Consider the following 17727-nt stretch of genomic DNA (forward strand, 5'->3'; position numbering starts at 1 on the left):
TTCTGTGGCTTCCTTTTGACACCGGAAGCGGAAGTTAGCAGCGGCAGCGGCTTGTTTTCTCGCTCGTGTCGCTTTGTAACGTTGTACAAACGCAGTGGGTTTTTGCGCGAATTAAACTCGGACGCAGTGGAAACAACGTGAATCCGCAAATGAAAAGCTCCGCACTGATGTTCATGCTGTCTCTATAAACGGACAGAGTTCACGCGGCTCTTCGCACACCCGTTAGTATCCACAGCTAAAGGAGCTAAAGGCTAACGCGGCGGCAGCAGCATGGCGGATGTTACTGCTCGTAGTTTGCAGTACGAGTACAAAGCGGTGAGTGTTTTTCATTCATAAACTCACACACGAACCAACACACGTATAACTCGAAGGTTATTTAAAAACGTTACCGAGCTAACGAGTCATTCTGTGGTTCAAATTCACGGTTTAACCAGACCCTAACCAAGCTAACTAGCGGTTAGCTTAGCTAGAGCCGAGCACATATACACTGACATCACATTTACCGCATACATATTTACGTTTCTTAATGCAGTTAAATAACTTTATTTTATATTAAAGTGCTTTTATTTATATGTGTCACACAAACATCTGATCATTCTGATTGTTCACCTTTATTTACTGTAATCCAATACACATCTAAAGGTCAATTCTCAGTATGCCACTTATTTTCACATTCAAATGTTTTAGAATACCTCTACACGTTTACATGATATAGTACAAATATAGCTTGCAATAGTGTAAAGTAGCGCTTTACACACACGACAGCAGTGTTGTATTAATATAATATAAACTATATGAAAGTAGTATAGTCATATTGATTGAAGTGTTGGCATTAAGTAACAAAATACAAATAATAGTAACTGTGTAATATACTTAATAATAGCCATAAATACAAAGTGATAAGTCAATATTTTAATAAAGAATAACAATAAACATTATCTGCTGTAAAAACATGTTGAAATCAATTAGAATTAGCATAAGCATAATGTGAAAGTATTAGTTAACAAACTGCTCATTGTCTCATCATCCATACATCTTCAATTGGTAATCTTTGTAAACTGTGATGGCGCTGTCTGTGTTACAGATCTGATCACTGAAAGTTGCCGACTGGTGACATTGTTTCAATTATTTCTTGTTTTTGATCATCAGAACTCAAACTTGGTGTTACAAGCTGATCGATCTCTGATCGACCGCACACGGCGAGATGAGCCCACAGGAGAAGTGCTGTCCCTGGTGGGGAAGCTGGAGGGATCCAAGATGGGAGACAAGGCTCAGAGAACCAAACCCCAGAAGCTGGAGGAGAGACGAGACAAGTCAGTAATTCAAAAAGCTTAGTTATTATTATCTTAAATAATCTTCAGTGCGATTATTCTGGTGTTTGTTTGAGTGATGTGAGCCTTAATCCCGTCTCTATTTTCTCTCTCTGCTCTCACAGGAGACGAAAGAGAGACGAGGACAGACACGATATCAACAAAATGAAGGGCTTCACGCTCCTTTCTGAGGGCATCGATGAGATGGTGGGCATCGTGTACAAGCCTAAAACCAAAGAAACCAGAGAAACCTATGAGGTGTTGCTGAGCTTCATCCATGCAGCATTGGGAGATCAGGTCAGTAAGATTTGGAAATCTGTGCAGTTTTTTTTTTATCAAATACGTGATGTGTAATTTCACCAGGTTATTACTTTCTTATCTACAGCCACGTGATATCCTGTGTGGAGCGGCGGATGAAGTGTTAGCGGTGCTGAAGAACGACAAAATGAGGGACAAAGAGCGAAGGCGTGAAGTGGAGCAGCTTCTTGGACCCGCTGACGACACACGTTACCATGTCCTGGTCAATCTGGGCAAGAAGATCACAGATTACGGAGGAGACAAGGATCTACAGAACATGGGTAAGTGCATGAGACACAAGTGTTTTATAATGTTTATCATATAATTGTATAAACTAAATACTCCCGATATGTTGGCAATAAGTCCAGTATCGTGTCTCCCTAGAGTACACTGTAGTTGTAGTCCAACTGAATACTCTTTACTGACCTCGTCGTGTGACCTGCTTTATCCACAGACGACAACATCGATGAAACGTACGGCGTGAACGTCCAGTTTGAATCTGACGAGGAGGTAAAATTCTTTTCTTTTTTTGTCTTTTTGCCAAAAAAAAGTTCCAACTGTAAAGTTAAACCAGATGTGTAGTTAGTTACTGTATGGACGTTTCAGAACATCCGTTTTAAATCAGTCGTGTCGCTCATGATGGTTTTATTATTGTACAGGAGGGCGATGAAGACCCGTTTGGTGAAGTACATGATGAACACGGGGATGAAGACAGTGAAGGAGAGGAAGCAGATGTGGGCAGCACTCTGACAGCTAATGTAAGTGCAATGTGTAGTCGCTGTATTCATCTGTGTCTAGACTCGAGATGAACATGAATATTCCATGATTCGTTTAACTGTATAAAAGCTGATCTGGTAGTTCAACACACTCTGAGCCCTGCATTACATTCACTCGATCTCATGCACTGGAGTTAAGAATATTTGACAAATCATATCGCTGGATATTCAGACAGCATTTTGATGCCTTTTTGTTGTAGCTCGGTGTCACAGGCGATGTGATGACTGTGAAGAAAAAGGATCTTCATCCTCGAGACATCGACGCCTTCTGGCTTCAGCGTCAGCTCAGCCGTTTCTACGACGACGCCATCGTGTCGCAAAAGAAAGCAGACGAGGTCTTAGAAATCCTCAAGGTACGTTTTTCTTCTTAATTGCTCATTTGTCAATTGATTACAATACATAAACACTTGTATACAAAGCATACAAAACATTAGTAAGTAAGATAAAATAAAATAGTTTTTAAAGAATTAGCCCGACTCTCTCTTTATTCTCTGTGTGAAACACAGACTGCCAGTGATGACAGAGAGTGTGAGAACCAGCTGGTTCTGCTGCTCGGCTTCAACACCTTCGATTTCATCAAAGTCCTCCGTCAGCACCGTCGCATGAGTAAGTTACACACGCTTTACGCAAGTGACTTTGTCTCAGGTTGTTGTCTTTTTGATCTAATGTTGATTTCGCTGACTCACAGTTCAGTACTGCACGATGCTGGCAAGCGCTCAGAGCGAGGCCGAGAAGGAGCGGATCATCGGGAAGATGGAGTCTGACCAGGAACTGTCAAAGATTCTTTACCAGCTGCAGGAGACGGAGAAGGAGGACATCATTCGGGTGAGACTTTGTTGTTTGTGAAATAATCTGAGCACTTCCGTCAAGTCGGTCCCATCTGTGACTCTTGGATTTGTACGTTTGTAGGAGGAGAGATCTCGTAGGGAGCGGGTGAGGAAATCTCGAGTCGACGACTTGGAAGCAATGGACATTGACCACGGAGAGGTGAATAATACAACTATATACATTTAGCGGCTGTATATCACATGAACAGTAATGGGTATACACCTGAAAAGTGGCTTGGGGCTTTAGATTCACTTTAAACAATGAAATTTCACAATTCTTCCCCGACAGTCGATGGGTCCTCGGCAGCTGTTGGACCTGGAGGATCTGGCCTTCACTCAGGGCAGCCATTTCATGGCCAACAAGCGTTGTCAGCTTCCTGACGGCTCTTTTCGCAAACAGCGCAAAGGTTACGAGGAAGTTCACGTACCCGCGCTCAAACCCAAAGCTTTTTCTGACGACGAGGTGCTCGTTGCTATTGAGAAGCTTCCCAAGTACGCTCAGGCTGGATTTGAAGGATTCAAAACCCTGAACCGCATCCAGAGCAAACTGTTCAAGACCACGATGGACACTGATGAGAACCTGCTTGTGTGTGCACCCACGGTAAGTTGATGCACAACTCCCACACCAAAGTCCAGAGAGAAAAATAGCAGTAAAATTTAACATCACAGCACACAGGAGTTGTTGATTGATGTGGATTTTCTGGTTTGTTTTGCTCCATAATGAAAGTTACTTTAAATGTATCTCATGAGTTACTCCCATTAGCTCAACTGTAAACCCTGCATTACATTTACTAGCTCTCATGAGCTGGAATTTTAAATATTTGATTATCATTTTTGCTTTTAAATTTGTGATTTTCCTGTGTGCACACAGGGAGCTGGTAAGACCAACGTGGCCCTGATGGCAATGTTGAGAGAAATTGGGAAGCACATAAACCTGGACGGAACCATCAACGTGGACGACTTCAAAATCATCTACATTGCCCCGATGCGTTCACTGGTACAGGAGATGGTGGGAAGTTTCAGTAAGGTGAGACTCTTTTGCCTTTTTTAAATTATTATTATTTTTGCTCACTTTGAGCTCATTCAATGACGAGCATCTCATCTCACTTCTCACCCCAGCGTTTGGAAAGTTACGGCATCACAGTGTCTGAGCTGACGGGAGACCACCAGCTCTGCAAAGAGGAGATCAACGCCACGCAAATCATCGTCTGTACTCCTGAAAAATGGGACATCATCACCCGTAAAGGTGGAGAGCGAACGTACACGCAGCTCGTGCGCCTCATCATCATCGTAAGTGATCGTCGTGACGCGCGGTCCTCGTACAAAACAAATGTCAACATTTATTCCAACGTTAAAAAAAAACTCTTGAATGTATTTTGTTTAGGATGAAATCCACCTGCTTCACGACGACCGTGGACCGGTGTTGGAGTCTCTGGTGGCAAGAACTATCCGGAACGTGGAGCTGACCCAAGAGGACGTGCGTTTGATCGGCCTCAGCGCGACACTGCCCAACTATGAAGACGTGGCGACCTGTCTGCGTGTGGATCCTGCTAAAGGACTCTTCTACTTTGACAACAGGTATGATGTTTGGAGAAAACATTTACTCCCTACTATTTATTACCTTGATTAACATTATTGTTTACAATTTGTGTACCTAACTCTACACAGACCTTTGATAACTGTTTATATTCTTGTGTTCGTATGTAGTTTCCGTCCCGTGCCCTTGGAGCAGACGTACGTTGGCATCACAGAGAAAAAGGCCATCAAACGTTTCCAGATCATGAATGAGATCGTTTACGAGAAGATCATGGAACATGCTGGAAAGAATCAGGTGAGTCCAGTCTGAGTTCATTCACAGGAACTTGCTTATGGAACTTCTGGTTTTGAGTCCCTGTCACGAAAACAATTACAACAATAAATGACCCCGGATGTCATTGTTGTCTTCTACAGGTGCTGGTGTTTGTCCACTCCAGGAAGGAGACAGGAAAGACAGCCAGGGCCATCAGAGACATGTGTCTGGAGAAGGACACACTGGGACTCTTCCTCAGAGAAGGTTCAGCTTCCACTGAAGTGTTAAGGACTGAGGCAGAGCAGTGCAAGGTGAGCTACAGTCACGCCTGATCATCATAAATAATCGTGTGTCTGTTCTGTGAGACTTAACGCCTGAACGTCTTGTGATCCAGAACCTGGAGCTGAAGGATTTGCTGCCATATGGTTTCGCCATCCATCACGCTGGTATGACCAGAGTGGACCGTACGCTGGTGGAGGATCTGTTTGCAGACAGACACATCCAGGTTCTGGTGTCCACAGCCACTCTGGCCTGGGGCGTGAACCTCCCGGCTCACACTGTCATCATTAAAGGAACACAGGTGTACAGTCCAGAGAAAGGCAGGTGGACTGAGCTGGGAGCCCTGGACATTTTACAGGTCAGTCTGTTTGTTCATCATCTTTTATTTTTCATGTTTTTATTGTTCTTCTTTTTCTTTTCCTTCATGGTCATCTTCTCTACTTTTCTTCTTCTTCATCTTCCCTTTCATGTTCTTCACATTCACCTCTCCATTCGTGTCCTCTTCTGTTTCACCAGCTGTCCTCACTTCCTCCTCCCTCCCTATGTTCTTCCTCTTTGTATCGACACCAACTCGAGCTGCAACTAACGATTATTTTTGTAATCGATTAATCTGTCGATTGTTTTCCGGTTAATCGTTTGGTTCATAAATGTGAGAAAATGTTGTCAGTTTTAATGATTTCTTTGTTATGTGGAGCAAAGAAATAAAGAAAATATTCACATTTAAGAAGCTAAAACAATCAGAAGTCTTGTTTTAATCACGAAAAACCCATTATCGATAATCAAAATAGTTGACAATTAATTTACTAATGGATTAATAATCCATGAACTGTTTCAGCTCAAACACCAACACTAATAATTTGATGAATAATATCTGATCGCAGATGCTCGGTCGAGCCGGTCGTCCTCAGTACGACACTAAAGGAGAAGGAATCCTGATCACGTCTCACGGAGAACTGCAGTATTATCTGTCGCTGCTCAACCAGCAGCTGCCCATCGAGAGTCAGATGGTGGCGAAGCTGCCCGACATGCTGAACGCTGAGATCGTACTGGGCAACGTGCAGACTGTGAAGGTCAGAAGTCAACGCCTTACACACTGAATCTGTTACAGAGGAAGAAGGTCATTATGTAATTAAAATATGATGGGTTTTTTTGTACCAGGACGCCGTGAACTGGCTGGGCTACTCTTACCTGTACGTGCGAATGCTCCGTAACCCCACGCTGTACGGCGTGTCACATGATGACCGCAGCACAGACCCTCTGTTGGAGCGACGCAGGACGGACCTGGTGCACACAGGAGCCAACGTCCTGGACAAGAACAGCCTGGTCAAATATGACAAGAGGACCGGCAGCTTCCAGGTTTGCACACATAAAAGAGATGGTAACGGAAACCAGGGAAAATCTGAGCAGTATCCAACCATATCTGTGTCTTTACCTGAAGGTTACAGACCTGGGACGCATCGCCAGTCACTTCTACATCACTCACGACTCCATTCAAACCTACAACCAGCTGCTGAAGCCCACGCTGAGTGAGATCGAGCTCTTCAGAGTCTTCTCGCTGTCCTCAGAGTTCAGGAACATCACCGTCAGAGAGGTGTGTTGACGTCAGAGACTTTCAGTGTGTGTGGCGTTTTTGAGCTGTTCACTTTTTAAATATAAACATGTGTTTGTTTTTGTTCACAGGAAGAGAAGCTGGAGCTTCAGAAACTGCTGGAGAGAGTTCCTATTCCTGTGAAGGAGAGCATCGAGGAGCCCAGTGCTAAGGTAGAGTACATGACCAGAGATGATGATGATGATGATGATGATTAAAATGACAATTATTCTCATCTTAGAGAGATTGACTTGGACTGTTCTTTTATTTATTCACTATGGTCTCTTTTTCTTTTTCTTCTTCTTCCAGATCAATGTGCTGCTGCAGGCGTACATCTCTCAGCTCAAACTGGAAGGTTTTGCTCTCATGGCAGACATGGTCTATGTCACACAGGTACAGTGGAACATACTGGGCTTTATATGTATGTGGTATATCGTACCTCCCCTATTTTGAGGTGGAAGTATTCATTAATGTGTTCCCTTCTTCTTCCAGAGTGCCGGCAGATTGATGCGAGCCATATTTGAGATTGTGTTGAACAGAGGCTGGGCCCAACTGACGGACAAGACCATGAATCTGTGCAAGATGATCGACAAGAGAATGTGAGTCCACTTTTTAAAAAATAGTTTTCTCTCTTGAATCGATTCATTCGCCCTTTGCCGTGCTCTAAAGAGACTAAAACGACTGATCCTCTGCTTCTCCTCTAGGTGGCAGTCAATGTCTCCACTCAGGCAGTTCAAGAAGCTCCCAGAGGAAGTGATCAAGAAGATCGAGAAGAAGAACTTCCCCTTCGAGCGTCTGTACGACCTCAACCATAACGAGATTGGTGAGTTGTTCCTCCTGGACAACATGCAAGTACAAGTAAGACATCACATACTTGATACTTTTTTATTTATTGTTTTTATTATTATTTTCCAGGTGAGCTGATCAGAATGCCAAAGATGGGGAAAACCATCCACAAATACGTCCATCAGTTCCCCAAACTGGACCTGGCCGTTCATCTGCAGCCCATCACTCGCTCCACGCTCAAGGTGGAGCTCACCATCACTCCTGACTTTCAGTGGGACGACAAGGTCAGTCATGAGGAACGGTTACTGGTGTATGATTAAAAAGCCCTCACGATGAGTTAGAGTTATATGTATGTATGTATACATATTGATGAATATATTTCCTGCTCAGATTCATGGATCATCAGAGGCTTTCTGGATCCTGGTGGAGGACGTCGACAGCGAGGTCATCCTCCACCACGAGTATTTCCTGCTCAAAGCCAAGTACGCTCAAGACGAGCACCTGGTCACCTTCTTCGTCCCCGTGTTCGAGCCTCTGCCTCCGCAGTACTTCATCCGTGTCCTGTCAGACCGATGGCTCTGTGAGTAACCTGACTGAAAACAACACACACGTCTTCATGTGACACGTTTAAAGTTAATGTTTCATCTCACTGCTCCTTATCTCCTGCTTCTCTTCAGCCTGTGAGACTCAGCTCCCGGTTTCCTTCCGTCACCTGATCCTTCCAGAGAAATATCCTCCTCCTACTGAGCTGCTGGACCTGCAGCCTCTGCCCGTCACTGCTCTCAGGAACTCTTCCTTTGAGGCTCTTTACCAGAACAAGTTCCCCTTCTTTAACCCCATTCAGACCCAAGGTGCAGAACAGTTCACACACATTGTGTGTCCGCTCCTCAAACACAGGACACGTTGACTCATTTCTGTTGTTTCCTGTCCCCGCAGTGTTCAACGCGGTGTACAACAGTGACGATAACGTGTTTGTGGGAGCTCCCACCGGCAGTGGAAAGACCATCTGTGCTGAGTTTGCAATTCTGAGGATGTTGCTGCACAACGCAGAAGGTCGCTGTGTCTACATCACTCCCATGGAAGCACTGGCTGAGCAGGTGAGATGTCTGCTCTATAAAATCTCCTACTGGTTTTACTTTGACACCACTTCTCATTCTTTAACCCGACATCTTCCATCTTTGTGTCTCAGGTGTTTGTCGACTGGCACCAGAAGTTCCAGGACATCCTGAACAAGAAGGTGGTTCTGCTGACGGGAGAGACCAGCACCGACCTGAAGCTCCTGGGGAAAGGCGACATCATCGTCAGCACGCCCGACAAGTGGGACATCCTGTCCCGCCGCTGGAAGCAGAGGAAGAACGTGCAGAACGTCAGCCTCTTCATCGTGGATGAAACTCATCTCATCGGAGGAGAGAACGGAGTAAGAGATCAACTCCTGCTGCATTTCAGACATGTCATGTCTATATGTTTCATGTATTTATCTGTGTTTTATGTGTTGCTTTTCAGCCTGTGTTGGAGGTCATCTGCTCCAGGATGAGATACATCTCCTCTCAGATCGAGCGGCCCATTCGCATCGTGGCGCTCAGCTCGTCTCTGTCCAACGCCAAAGACGTGGCTCACTGGCTCGGCTGCAGCACCACGGCCACGTTTAATTTCCACCCCAACGTCAGGCCGGTGCCTCTGGAGCTGCACATCCAGGTCTGTCAACTCAAAGATGTTTTTTTTTTAATTCATTTTGATCATTAAAGTTGTCAGAATCTTGGAGCTAGAGGATAATTTATGATGCCGAGTCCAGCTGAATCCACAGATTTGCTTGTTACTTTGCAATCCATGGTGTGAACCACAGAGTACTTCCTTATGCATTTCACATGCTTTAGTGTCATGGTTGTTGGCGTGTTCTCGTTATAGTCTGAAGTCGAAATGTCTGAGTTTCTTCATATGATCATATGATGATTACCGAAGTGGCCTGACGTCCTTTATCTTGAATGGGCTATTAAGTTTGAGTTTTGTTGCCCAAATTCAACGACTTTCTTGTTTTCTTTTCGTTTCCTGCTTTTGTTTTGAACGTTTCCGTCTCGTTCAGGGCTTCAACGTGAGTCACACTCAGACTCGGCTGCTGTCGATGGCGAAGCCCGTTTACCACGCCATCATGAAGCACTCTCCCTCCAAACCCGCCGTGGTGTTCGTCCCGTCCCGACGACAGACTCGCCTCACAGCCATCGACATCCTGACCTTCTGTGCTGCTGATGTGGTTCCTCAGAGGTCGGTCTCTACTGCGGTGTTTCACTGACAAAACAAACAAACTCTTATCTTGTTGTCTTGTCGGAGAATAAACTTTTCTGTTTCTCTGTAGGTTCCTTCACTGCACTGAGAAAGACCTCGTTCCGTTCCTGGAGAAAATCAATGATCCAACTTTGAAGGAGACTCTGGCCAACGGTGTGGGCTACCTGCACGAGGGTCTGTCTGCCATCGAGCGTAAGATCGTGGAGCAGCTCTTCAACTCTGGTACGACTCACTCCTGCTCTGCAAATGTTGACATGAGACAATCATCGTTTTTTATTTTTTATTCTTCATCGTTTTGCTCATGTTTTTCTTCTCTCTGCAGGTGCTGTTCAGGTGGTGGTCTCCTCCCGCTCGCTCTGCTGGGGCATCAACATCTCCGCTCACCTCGTCATCGTCATGGACACGCAGTACTACAACGGCAAAATCCACGCGTAAGGCTCCCACTGCACTGAGTCTAGAAGGTTTTTATGTATTTGTTTGTAATGTCATGTGTCATTGACGTCATCCGCCAACTCTCTCCATCAGATACGTGGATTATCCCATATACGACGTCTTGCAGATGGTGGGCAAGGCCAACAGACCCATGTTGGACGACGAGGGCCGCTGTGTGATCATGTGTCAGGGATCCAAGAAGGTACGAGAACCTCTGCTGTTTGTCCCACATAAAAAAAATATATAACTGATGGAAGACCAAAGAAAAACCATTCTGTTGGCGTTGTTTATTTTCCGTTAGGACTTCTTTAAAAAGTTCCTGTACGAGCCTCTGCCGGTGGAGTCTCACTTGGACCACTGTCTCCACGACCACTTCAACGCCGAGATCGTCACCAAGACGGTGGAGAACAAGCAGGACGCCGTGGATTATCTGACCTGGACGTTCCTCTACCGCCGCATGACCCAGAACCCCAACTACTACAACCTGCAAGGTCAGTCAGTAAGATCTGGTTGTGGCACTGAATTGTTCATGTAGATGAAATCAAAACTTAAACTTTAAACTTAGACCATTAAAAGCCTCAGCAAGTTTTTTGGCATAGTTTCTGTCTCATAAAAGTCATAAATAAACATTGTTTTTCAGGCATGTCCCACCGTCACTTGTCTGACCATCTGTCTGAGCTGGTGGAGAACACGTTACATGACCTGGAACAGTCCAAGTGCATCAGCATCGAGGACGAGATGGACGTGGCTCCTCTCAATCTGGGCATGATCGCCGCCTACTACTACATCAACTACACCACCATTGGTTTGTTATTAAGATTCTTATTAGGAGATATAACGGCTTATTAGGAGCTACAATCATGATGTTTTAGATAAAAAGCACAAAAGTGAAATCTGAATTCAAACATTACTGTGTTGTTGTTGCTTTTATTTATTTATTTCTTTATTTGTGTTTGTTTATCAGAGTTGTTCAGCATGTCTCTGAACGCCAAGACAAAGATCCGAGGATTGATCGAGATCATCTCTAACGCCGCCGAGTACAAGAACATTCCCATCAGACACCACGAGGACACGCTTCTGCGACAGGTAAATGTGACACAAAGAAAATCTGTAATGAAGTGAAAAACAAGAATGTTTTGAGTGATTGTTTTGTCCCTTGCAGAAAGTGAACCTTGATTAATTTACTAATTTATTTATTCTCCGTGTTGCAGTTGGCACAGAAGGTTCCTCACAAACTGAACAACCCCAAGTTCAACGATCCTCACGTGAAGACGAACCTGCTGCTGCAGGCTCATCTGTCCAGGATGCAGCTGAGCGCTGAGCTGCAGTCGGACACTGAGGACATTCTCAGCAAGGTACGATGTTCATCACACGTTCATTTATGGATAAAAGTAGTGATTATTTTTCATAACGTCCAGTCTAAATCTATCTTCAAACTCGCTATGATTATTGATCGTTGGAAGTGAATTGTCAGTTAATTGATTTATCAGTTTTGACGTTTGTTTTTTTCATTAAAACAAAGTTTGTGTGATTTTTCAGCTTCTTAAATTAAAGTTGGTCTGATTCCATTTCTCTCCGTCACTGTGTGTGTGTGCGTGCAGGCGATCCGTCTGATCCAGGCGTGCGTGGACGTCCTCTCCAGTAACGGTTGGCTCAGTCCGGCTCTGGCAGCCATGGAGTTGGCTCAGATGGTGACTCAGGCCATGTGGTCCAAAGACTCGTACCTCAAACAGCTGCCGTTCTTCACTTCGGAGCACATCAAACGCTGCACTGACAAGGTTTGTCACCGTTTTTTCACCTTCATCCACACTCACTCACTCCTTCACGTCCTCCCTCCCGCTGAGTCGTATGTTTCTCTCGTTTTTTCCTCAGGGCGTGGAGAGCATCTTTGACATCATGGAGATGGAGGACGAAGACAGAAGTTCTCTGCTGCAGCTGTCGGACGCTCAGATGACCGACGTGGCTCGATTCAGTAACCGATACCCGAACATCGAGCTGTCGTACGAGGTGGCAGAAAAAGACAACATCAAAAGGTACGAGTGGATTGACGATGATGGCATAATACCTCAGTCACATTACAATATTTATCATGTGTGTTAACATCTGTGTGTGTGTGTGCAGTGGAAGTCCAGTTCTGGTTCAAGTTCAGCTGGAGAGAGAGGAGGAGGTGACTGGGCCTGTCATCGCACCGCTCTTCCCTCAGGTAAAACACACGGATTATAATCTCCACTCACTGTGCTTCAACTATTACATAAAGAAAATATGTATGTGTGTTAGAGATTGACATAAGTGTCAGTTTATTTGCTTGATGATTAAAAAAAAAGTCTATAATTTAAAATATTTAAAATGTAAATAAACAAATTCAAATTTCTATTCTACTGATGACCACAAGGTGGCAGCAGCAGTGAGGATTTGTCTTGTTAATTCTACACAAGCTGCTTTACTTTCATTTCCCCGACACACTGAAGATTAGAATATTTGTCCAATAATATATAGTATATAAGCATATTTTAATCATCATGTTTAACGTCATTATTAACTGTTATATGTTTTTATATCATTTGCACAGAAACGTGAAGAAGGCTGGTGGGTCGTGATCGGTGACCCCAAGTCCAACAGTCTGATCTCCATCAAGAGGCTGACGCTGCAGCAGAAAGCAAAGGTCAGACATAATCTGATTGTTCAAGCATTTTCTTCTTTCGGGTTTTGTCACGAGATTCACCGCTAACCAATCAGACCGAGTTTTGTTGCCGACGTAAGTCTAATAACGTGTTGTGTTTTTTTCTCCGTGCGCAGGTGAAGCTGGACTTCGTTGCCCCGGTGATGGGCGTCCACAACTACACGCTGTACTTCATGAGCGACGCCTACATGGGCTGTGACCAGGAGTACAAGTTCAGCGCCGACGTGAAGGAGAACGACAGCGACGGAGACTCCGACTCTGACTAAAACTCACGAAAAAAACAACGCGACAAACTCTGACACGTGGTTTGTTTTATATAATAAAGGAGCAGTACGTGTTTTTTTTTTACTGTAGATATTCAGTCGTTTGGTTCTTCAGTTTAAATCCCAGAATTGACTCTTTTCTACACTTTTACTGAAAACACGCGGTAAAGATTTGCTGTTTGTTTTCAAAAAAGCAGATTAAATTAATCCAGATTATGTGAGGGATGTAAACTCTAATTCCAGATTTCATGTTTGAATTCTTTTGTGTGTTTTTTCCTTCTTAAATCCAGTCAGAATGTTTTTAAATGTTTAAATGGAATTTTTTTTTTTTTTGCAATAAAAAAAAGTCACAAATGTTTTTCTTCATAAAGTTTGATTTATTTTCTATAAACAGTAATGAGCACATACTCATGTAAAGTCACAGACGTGTGGGATTGTGGGTAACGAGGATAAAAGCATGTTTTGCAGGAAGTGGGCGTGTCTTTCCTTAAGCGACTGGACGCGCTTGGCGAGTTGTCGGGATGGAAACGCGGCGTTCACTCTTCCACCTGAAACCTCCAGATGGCGATGTCTCCGTCGTCGCTGCAGGTGGCCAGAAGCCCCGCCTCCTGCGGGTGCCAGGCGACGCAATTGACGTCCTGATTGTGAGCCTTCTTCGCCTGAGCCGCCAACGAGAAGATCGGCTGATCTGGATCCGACGACTCGTCCTCCTTAAAGACGCGAACGCCGTCGTCGCCGCACGCTGTCGCCAGAGCGCCGGTCAGTTTACACCTGAACACGAGTCGACAACGTTAGCTCATTTGATACACAAACCACACCTGACTCCTGCTAAATATTGAGTGCGAGACATTTCCTTTGCTAAATGTTGGAGATTAACGCATGTTTTCAGGATTTATCTTTTTACCTTTAATTTTAAGTAAGTAGATTTTGGAACAAATCGAGATGTTTTTCTGCTGCACTAGATAACAAACACGTTGAATTAATATAATCCCACTGTTGATGATCTGTGATAATCTGGAAGGTTTTTTTCTTTTTAGAAGAAAGATGATTCTTACCAGGCGACATCGTAAACTGTTCGCGTGTGAAATCCAGACAAAGTGCAAACGCACTTCCACGACAAATCTGTTTGACAAAGAAAAAAAATCATGTTTTATATCACAGTAAAGAAAAGTTCATAAAAGTTTACAGATCATTCTGCTAAATTAACATAAATCTGTTATAAGTCAAGTACATGCAAAATTAACTAAACTTGATTTTCCTGAAGGGGAAAAAAATGACACTTTTTACTTTAAACATAAAAAGCAGATAAAGATAAAAGTGGCTGACTCACCGCGAGCGGCTTCACCTGGAAACTCCTTCCAGATCTTGACGGTGCGGTCGTCGCTGCCCGAGGCCAGTCTGCGTCCGGACGGGTCGAAGGACAAACTCCACACGGTGGACGTGTGTCCCTGTAACGTGGCCTGACACTCCCAGTCGTCGTCCTCTTCTCTGTAAATACAGATGTTGTTGTCGTAGCTGGCTGAAGCTAACAGCTGCACAAACAAACAAACGTAGTGAAAAAAATACATGGAATCAACAAAACTTGTTTGTCTGTAATCTGTTTTCATCCAGCATGGTAATATGAATACATGACACCAAAATAGTTTCAATAAATCTGACTATTTATACTAAAATAAACCAATTAGATTTCAATAATAGGATTAAAACCCATGAATTAATCAGATTTCATGAGCTGACATAACTGTGTATATTATAACATCATAATAGTCAGTAGATTATGTGTTCTTATAAACTTTGTAAGCTCAGAATCAAAATGGAGGCTCAGTCTTTATCAATATTTGACTCATTTGTTCATTGTTTTTTTTTTAGTTTCAACATTTCCTGTTTACAGTGAACAGGAAGTTCTGCAGAGTTCTGTGGTTAACTGTGATGAGTGTGTGTGTGTCTGTCACCTCTTGCGTTGGATGCCACACCACATGTTTGACGTCTTGTGTGTGCGAGTTTAACACGGTCACACACTCGTACTCGTCGTCTTCGTCCACTGAAACAAAAACAAACTCGGAGCTTATTTATGTCACTTTATTATAACATTTTCTTAAGTTTCTTGTGACATGATGTTTTTTAACGTCACTCACATAAATGAATGTGTTAAACCATAAACCGGCTCATTTATGGATGTAATAAAGCAATAACTAAGTATAGTATGTCTGTAATTGTGACACACTAACCTTCCCAGATCCAGACGCTTTTGTCTCGACTACACGTCGCCAGCAGATTTCCTGAAGGAGCCCACGTCACACATTTGACCTCGTTTTCATGACCTTCCAACACGGTCAGACTCTGCGCCACAAAACAACAATGAATCATCAAACCCACTAATATAAATACCTTTCACAGGGGATTCAGTGTTTCTCCAGGATCAGTTCAGGTTATTTTTTAAATATCACGGTTGTCGTCTTCATCGTCGTCTCACCTCAAAGTCGTTGTTCTTCTTCTTCCAGATACACGTGGTTGCATCGAAGCTGGCGGAGGCCAGATAGTTTCCACACGGAGACCAGGCCACTTTCCTCACTGTGCGCTGGTGAGCGTCCTCCAGGACACTCTTACAAACCCACGAGTCTCCTGGTTCACGTAAAACAAATACAAATACTGTATATACTACAGACATTACAGCAATGTAAACAAGAAACTCACTTTGAATTCATGGAAAAATCAACTGAAATCAGCAAGACGGACATTTATATCTGCTTATGTAGTGTAAGAAACACAATCTGATTGTGTGTTTTTTCAGCTTCTTAAATGTTAATATTTTCTGGCTTCTTTGCTTTTTATTATACTGTTACAGCGTAACTACATTTTATATCAGAAAATGACTTTTGATGCATGCATCAAGTGTCATAAACGTTAAGACCTTTACTATAGACCTTTTACTATAGTAATATTACTAAAAACTTCTACCAAAGTCATTTTCTGGTAACATAACTTGTACTTTTACTCAAGTTTCACGTTAAGGTACTTAATATAAAGCTGCTTATTTCGTGTTTGACCTTTGAGCCTCATGTGGAGGACTAAGTGGGTAGAAGATGGACGGTTGTTATTACTGATGTTGTCTCCTGACCGTTAGTTCCACCTCCTTTTCTGTTGTTAATGATAATAATAATAATGATGGTGATGATGGGATGGATAGTGACGTCTCTGACTGACCTTCTCTTCCCCAGATCCGGATCATCTTGTCTCCTCCACATGACGCGAGCAGAGTTCCAGAACCATTCCAGCTGATGAACCAGCAGCGAGAGTCCGGGTGAGCGCTGAGTCTGTGCAGCAGCGACAGAGACTCCTTCATTACGACGGTCCGCGACTATCAAACACACACAAAAACACACTGTTTACACTGTCACTAACTAACTAACTAACTCACTAACCAACTAACTAACAGTGTTGTCAGAGAAAAAGGCGGAATGTGTTTGGACAAAAGTTCAACAAATCATCTTCAGCGCGGAAGTCGCCGCCATCTTGGACTGTCAGGTTTCCTCGCGCAGAGCATCATGGGAGTTCTGTCAGTTAGCAGACATTTTTAAAACTGCATTTCCGCGACAATACCGCCACCTACTGGACTGGAAGACACATCAGGAGATTCAGCAAAAATAAGACAACTAACAATACTACTACAACTACTAACTCGAGCTGAAACGATTAATCGATGACTAACTTAATCTAAACTATTTTGATACTACTTTTGTCATGATTAAAACAAGATTTCTGATAGTTTAAGCTTCTTAAATGTGAATATTTTCTGGTTTTATTTGCGCCATAAAACAAAGAAATCCTTAAAAACTGAATCATTTTGTTTGTGGATTCAAACAAAACTTTTGAGAACATCATCATTTCCAGGTATGACAAACGCTGATCAACATCATTTCTAAACGTTTTATGACATTTAATGATTTTTAGATTAATCGATTATGAAAACAATGATTAGTTGCAGCTCTACTACTACTAACAACAATAATATAACAATAATTAGAGGATGAAAAGTGCATAGTCATAGGACATGTTGTGTTTACATAAAACAATAAAGTGTTCAGATGGACTAAGATAGTTGCTGGTTGTTCCTTTAACCAGCAGCTCGTGACCTCTCACCTGTTAATGGTTACTCTTATCGTTAACGTTTGCTTCGTCTGTGACGTCGGTGACGTCGGTGAACAAAAAAACAACAACATGTTTGTTTTTACACTGACTGGACTTTTCACTGAGGTCGTAAACCAAACACTGACATAAGGAAACCTCGTCAATGTGACGAGAGATGAAAGTCTTTGTTTCCTCACTTTTAATCACAAGTTGTGACAGCAGAGAGAATCTGCAAAACTCAAGGTAAAAGTGGTTAAAAATAATTGACATTATTATTCATTATTCTTTTGAA

The 17727-nt window shown here is 43.2% G+C and overlaps 2 protein-coding genes across 2 annotated transcripts; one reads left to right on the forward strand and one right to left on the reverse strand.

Moving 5' to 3' along the window:
• Positions 1 to 117: 117 nt before the first annotated feature.
• snrnp200 (small nuclear ribonucleoprotein 200 (U5)) lies at positions 118 to 13591 on the forward strand. Its single transcript, XM_083904719.1, has 43 exons — positions 118 to 315; positions 1150 to 1313; positions 1436 to 1607; positions 1696 to 1888; positions 2062 to 2117; positions 2267 to 2365; positions 2584 to 2736; positions 2890 to 2989; positions 3072 to 3208; positions 3293 to 3370; positions 3500 to 3811; positions 4082 to 4237; positions 4330 to 4500; positions 4595 to 4788; positions 4918 to 5041; positions 5161 to 5310; positions 5394 to 5636; positions 6160 to 6348; positions 6437 to 6634; positions 6717 to 6869; positions 6959 to 7039; positions 7176 to 7259; positions 7359 to 7465; positions 7571 to 7689; positions 7782 to 7936; positions 8043 to 8232; positions 8330 to 8503; positions 8589 to 8749; positions 8842 to 9069; positions 9156 to 9347; positions 9733 to 9911; positions 10003 to 10154; positions 10255 to 10363; positions 10458 to 10566; positions 10666 to 10855; positions 11005 to 11169; positions 11329 to 11450; positions 11576 to 11719; positions 11966 to 12142; positions 12237 to 12397; positions 12486 to 12567; positions 12934 to 13026; positions 13161 to 13591. The coding sequence occupies exons 1-43, from the start codon at positions 271 to 273 to the stop codon at positions 13308 to 13310; spliced, it is 6411 nt and encodes a 2136-aa protein (XP_083760845.1). The 5' UTR covers positions 118 to 270; the 3' UTR covers positions 13311 to 13591.
• Positions 13592 to 13739: 148 nt separating this feature from the next.
• Positions 13740 to 16781, reverse strand: ciao1 (cytosolic iron-sulfur assembly component 1). Its single transcript, XM_083905339.1, has 8 exons — positions 16742 to 16781; positions 16512 to 16665; positions 15781 to 15929; positions 15536 to 15647; positions 15260 to 15348; positions 14638 to 14839; positions 14363 to 14429; positions 13740 to 14078 (listed from the first exon to the last, which is right to left on the reverse strand). The coding sequence occupies exons 2-8, from the start codon at positions 16648 to 16650 to the stop codon at positions 13844 to 13846; spliced, it is 993 nt and encodes a 330-aa protein (XP_083761465.1). The 5' UTR covers positions 16651 to 16665; positions 16742 to 16781; the 3' UTR covers positions 13740 to 13843.
• Between the last annotated feature and the right edge of the window lie 946 nt (positions 16782 to 17727).

The sequence above is a fragment of the Microchirus variegatus genome (genome assembly GCF_963457635.1).
Source record: "Microchirus variegatus genome assembly, chromosome: 18".
Classification (NCBI taxonomy): Eukaryota; Metazoa; Chordata; class Actinopteri; order Pleuronectiformes; family Soleidae; genus Microchirus; species Microchirus variegatus.

Excerpts from the sequence above, each read along its gene's own strand:
- ciao1 (XM_083905339.1), bottom strand. The coding sequence starts at position 16,650 with ATGAAGGAGTCTCTGTCGCTGCTGCACAGACTCAGCGCTCACCCGGAC. Across the intron at positions 14,430-14,637 it reads TCCAGGTGAAGCCGCTCGCG|ATTTGTCGTGGAAGTGCGTT; the intron begins GTGAGTCAGCCA and ends TTTGTCAAACAG. Across the intron at positions 14,079-14,362 it reads ACAGTTTACGATGTCGCCTG|GTGTAAACTGACCGGCGCTC; the intron begins GTAAGAATCATC and ends ACTCGTGTTCAG.
- snrnp200 (XM_083904719.1), top strand. The coding sequence starts at position 271 with ATGGCGGATGTTACTGCTCGTAGTTTGCAGTACGAGTACAAAGCG. Across the intron at positions 6,635-6,716 it reads AGAGGACCGGCAGCTTCCAG|GTTACAGACCTGGGACGCAT; the intron begins GTTTGCACACAT and ends CTTTACCTGAAG. Across the intron at positions 7,937-8,042 it reads ACTTTCAGTGGGACGACAAG|ATTCATGGATCATCAGAGGC; the intron begins GTCAGTCATGAG and ends TTTCCTGCTCAG.